General features: G+C 35.1%; 1 protein-coding gene across 1 annotated transcript; it reads left to right on the top strand.

Moving 5' to 3' along the window:
* Positions 1-1,227: 1,227 nt before the first annotated feature.
* On the top strand, positions 1,228-4,078 carry LOC142313358 (uncharacterized). Its single transcript, XM_075352373.1, has one exon. The coding sequence runs from the start codon at positions 1,228-1,230 to the stop codon at positions 4,042-4,044; it is 2,817 nt and encodes a 938-aa protein (XP_075208488.1). The 3' UTR covers positions 4,045-4,078.
* The last annotated feature ends 917 nt before the right edge of the window (positions 4,079-4,995 follow it).

The raw sequence follows: 4,995 nt of genomic DNA, 5'->3' as shown, positions 1-4,995 counted from the left end.
AAGAGGAAAAAGTATTATAATGAGGAACTGGTTGGTCCTTTTATAACTTTTATCAGTCTACTTTACTAGCTGCATAATGGTAACAGTATTGGCATCAACAACTGAATAGAGCTCCCTTTTAAACATTTGCTATAATCAGTAATGAGGGAATGTTTTTGGCTTCATATACGGAAGTCAAACCAATAGACTATCAGGCTCTTCTCAAAGCAGTCTGTCAGAAACCTACTTCGCTGGGCTACAGTGCTGCAACTATTCATTCCCATTCGCCACCACAGTAAAGCAATGAACACAGAATAGCACCTGCATCATGTGTACAACCACCTGGCTATCTAAAATCAAAGCTAGTCTATTCAAACTATCCCCCATCTGATCTCTATTCTACACATAAGTGTGATTTCTCTGATTTGGTTAGTAATATTAATCTTGAACCTGAACGTGCCCTAATGTAATTCAATCTTCCTGATACCTCCTCATTCTTTGCACCTACTGCATCTTGATCCAGCTTGACCTCTGTTACCAATCTATGGCCTGGAAGACTGTGCTACTAAATCTTCAGCTAGTTGTTCTATCGTGTCAACTACAATTTGATATTGAATGCTTTGTTGTTTTTTTCTTTATAGATACCAATACTTCCAACCCATTCCTGATTGATCTGCTTTCAGTTCTGTTGCATCATATCCAGGGTAACCAATACTAGAGTAATTTAAGCCACCTAAGGCCAGTTTAGCATCTTGAGCAAATCTAAAGTTGTGAGGGGGTTCCTATATTCTCCTCAGTCTTTACTCTAGTGCCTTGAGTATTGCTAGAAAAATGACTTGTATCGCAGTTCCTGCACCAACATCCAATATGGTGCTATTGATATAATAATAGACAAGTAGATGGCTAAATTGATAACTGTGCATGTAGAATGTTATAGTATACCCCATATTTTTTAGCTGTTGGTTTTGAGTGGTCATGTGCCCTGTCATGTATTGTATTGACTAGGATGAGACCTCAGTGATCACATAATGAACCTATACACTTTACCAATAATATAGAAATCTCATTTACAGAAACACATGTAAAAGTTGCTCAATGCTAAATTGGCAATTTTCATTTCTCCTTTACTTTGCTGTATTTAAAGTTAGTAAAAAGAACTGAAAATTGAAAATTCGTTTAGTGCAAAATTTTAGCTAAAAGAACTAGTATATATTCATCAGACTTAGCTTCATGAAGCGATCTGAAGACATGGATACTATTCTTCGTCTGGTTTGCTTAGCCTTCTTCATGTCTACCCATTCTTCATGTCTTGGTATGATACGAAAGCACTGTGACATTATAGAGCATGAATTTTTTGATACTTACAGTACTAGAACATCTTTTGAGTTTGGCGGATTTGACCAACGAAACTTCAGCCTTGCATCGGTCTGTAGGTTCTATAACACTTCTATAGAAGAATTAGAAGTTCCCGTGACGTCAGACTGGTTGTTTCTGGAGATGTTTAATGTCACCATTAAGCCACAAGCTTTTTCCAATCTTACAAACATAATTTATATCTATATGTATGGATATTTTATGATGTCACCAATGGTCTTTCTGGAGCTTGAGAAACTCTCTGTTTTGTGGATGCATCAAACACAGAAGACATTTACTGATGATCTTGATTTACAAGGACTTTATACGCTACAAGAGCTTAAATTAAAAGGATTCCCCTTTTCATCACTGAACAAATCAATATTTGACAATCTTCATCAACTGAAACATCTTATTCTGGATGATAACAGCATTGAAACTTTATCATCAATAACGCAATATCTTCCTAAACTAGAAAACCTTCAAGGATTAACTCTAATTAGTTACAGATTACATGAACTCAGAGAAACAGACTGTCTGGTGAATGAAAATCCAACAGGTAATAACAGTTTCATGCACTTTAATGTTACTTATTTGAACATAGACGGAACAGAAATTTCTAAACTGGAATACAACTCATTATGTAACTTTCCAAAGTTATCCTTTTTTAAACCTAATTTATATTATTCATCTGTAACAGCTTTAAAAAACTCTGGGATCCAAGTAGTCGACTCAATTTCATTTTTCAATTCTCATTTTCCTGCTTTCAACATCTGTATGTATGTATCACTTTTTAAAATTCAAGACCTCCAACTGGCACAAAACTATATTTCATATATCCATACATCCAATGGCTCCTGCAACTTACTGCACATTCTAGATTTATCGCACAACTTGATAAAAAGTGTGGCCGCATCTCAAATGAAGAAATTTAAAAACCTGAAGGAGCTAAACTTGTCAAACAATATAATAAAAACAATTAAAATATGTTCTGAGAATATTTCCATGGAGCTTGTTCACCTTAACTTGTCATTTAACTACTTACCATCCCTAATTCAAGATGAATTTAAATGCCTTAAAAAACTGAAATCTCTTTCACTGAATGACAATAAGATCCAGACAATCAGTAAATATTCCTTTCGTGGTTTGAAGACTCTGGAAGTTCTGAATCTAGAGAGTAATCATTTGTACAGTTTGACTGAATTTGCATTTGCAGGTCTATTTTCATTAATGCAACTGACCTTGAATGAAAATATTGTAGAAACCGTTAGTGACTTGGCCTTTAAAGATTTAAGAAAGCTTGAAGAGATTGCTCTTGACTTTAAAGACATGGTGAGCATGTCATGGTCAAAGAACATGGAGTCACTGAAAAAAATGTCCCTGAAAACATTTAACACAATACTGACAATTGAATATGAATATTTCAAAAATTTTAATGACTTTGAAAGTTTGAGCATTGAATCTCCTCACGTGTTAATTGATAATTGTGATGAATTTCCATTTTACAAAGTAAAAGAATTGCATTTAACAAATATCTACGCTCTTCTCTGTTATGATGTAAAATTTGAAGCTGCACTGGAAAAATTTACAAATTTGGAGAAGATCTATTTGATAGCGGACGTACGTTCAAAATCAAACTCAGACATCTTTCATTCTAATTTACAAAACTTAACAAAACTTTCTTTCTTTCACTTTGAAAATGCCAATGAATTGGATGATTTCTCAGCATTAGATGTGCAGAAACTCTTTCTGGGGTTGAAAAACCTACAAATTTTGCATTTAGTAAATTCAAGAATAACGGACTATGGTTCTAATGTGTTGTTTCGAGATTTAAAATCAGTCAGATTTTTAATGATAGAAAGTGAAAAAATTTATGGATTTCCAGACAATGTATTGGCTAATATGACAAGTCTAAAATATGTTTTTCTTCCAGGTACAACTTTTTTTTGTAGTTGTGAGTTTTCATGGCTGGATCAGTGGGTGAAGTATGAAACACAAGCTTTTTTCCTTGACTTTTATAATCAACATTGTTTTGTTAATACTCAAGAACAATATTCTTACTTAATCCCCTTCTTAGAACAGAACTGCAATACTGAGCTAGGTTTTATTGCATTTTTAGTTACACTAGTCAGTACTTTGATATTTATGTTTATTTCTATCTTATATGAAAGTATCTGGTGGTATATACTGTACATGTTTTATACAATCAAATGTCGGCTGAATAATAGGCACAGAAAAAGGGACCACTATGATTACGATGTATTTGTGTCATATAATGCCAACGATGAACAATGGGTAACAGAGCAGCTTCTCCCTAACTTGGAGCAGAACGGTCCTCCTTTTTTTAAAGTGTGTATCCATAACCGAGACTTTGAGATCGGCAGAGACATTGTAGAGAACATTGTAGACAGTATATCTAGCAGCCGGTGGACCATCTGTGTTATCACGCGTAGTCACCTTCAGAGTAACTGGTGCTCCCTGGAGATAAGAATGGCAACTTACAGACTTGTAGCAGAGAGTAAGGATTCCCTTATCTTGGTGTTCCTGGATGACATCCATAGAGAAGAACTTCAGCATTACCATAAGCTCACCAAGATCCTAGACAAGAAAACCTACCTGAAGTGGCCAGAAGATGCAGATGGGCAGCAGTTGTTTTGGGCCAAACTGAGAAACGTTATTGTTGCTCATACCAAGGATTGCCAGAAGCCATAAATGTATTTATATATTAAATTGATTTGCACATACATGCACCAAATAAAATGTATTATGTTAATGTATTCTTTTAATCAACAAGGTTAATAGTCTATTAAATACTTCTTTAAAAATTGGAGACGGACTGCATAAATTAATGAAAGGCACACCATTAATTTAATATACTGCCTTCATGCCAATGCCGCTGTACCAGTGCACCATGTACAGCAGTATTGCTCTCTCTTAATATTCATATGACCACTGCATCCAACAATTGGTCTTGATAGTATAGCAGAGAATCCAGTGATGGGAGGCAATGATCATAATAGCGGTCAAAACAATCATCTTTGCAGCATAATAAACAATGACTGGAACTGCAGAAATGGTATCCCTGTCTACTCAACAGATTGCTGGCCCTTAAACAGTGGCAGTGTAAGCAATAATTAATATACTTTACATTATTTTGTGTAATTATTCCTTTTGGACCATTTTTTTCAAAAGAGTTCAAAATATTAGACTGATCTTATAATAACCTTTGTGGGCACTTATGACATTTACCATCTTGAAATCTGTGATGTTAAACTCAATATAAAATGTGAAAATGTGTAGTTGCTTTAGTTTTTTAAAAATATTTTTCTGGATTTTACTTTAAATGCCTAGCTTTAAAACAGGTTAACAATGTGTGATCATGAGGGATCATTAAGCGAAGGTTCCCAGTAAAAGTAGATGTTTGTCCCTTTACTGCAGTACTGACACAGTGATTACTATGTAAATATGCAGCCATGTCTGGTGCTGCAGCTTTGTCTATTAAAATCAACAGGGCACAACTATAATTCCAGGTGGAAAAATATGTCGCTATGTAGGGGAAGGATCTGCACCCTTCCCCAGAGGGCGTCTGTGTCTGTATATCACTTCAGCCACAGTGTGCAGCACTTACTTTTCTCTTCAGGGTGGTGTCCAGACACCATCATG

This window comes from Anomaloglossus baeobatrachus, chromosome 5 (assembly GCF_048569485.1).
Source record: "Anomaloglossus baeobatrachus isolate aAnoBae1 chromosome 5, aAnoBae1.hap1, whole genome shotgun sequence".
Lineage (NCBI taxonomy): Eukaryota > Metazoa > Chordata > Amphibia > Anura > Aromobatidae > Anomaloglossus > Anomaloglossus baeobatrachus.
The sequence above is the reverse complement of the archived record's forward strand: the minus strand, read 5'-3'. Positions and strand labels throughout refer to the sequence as shown.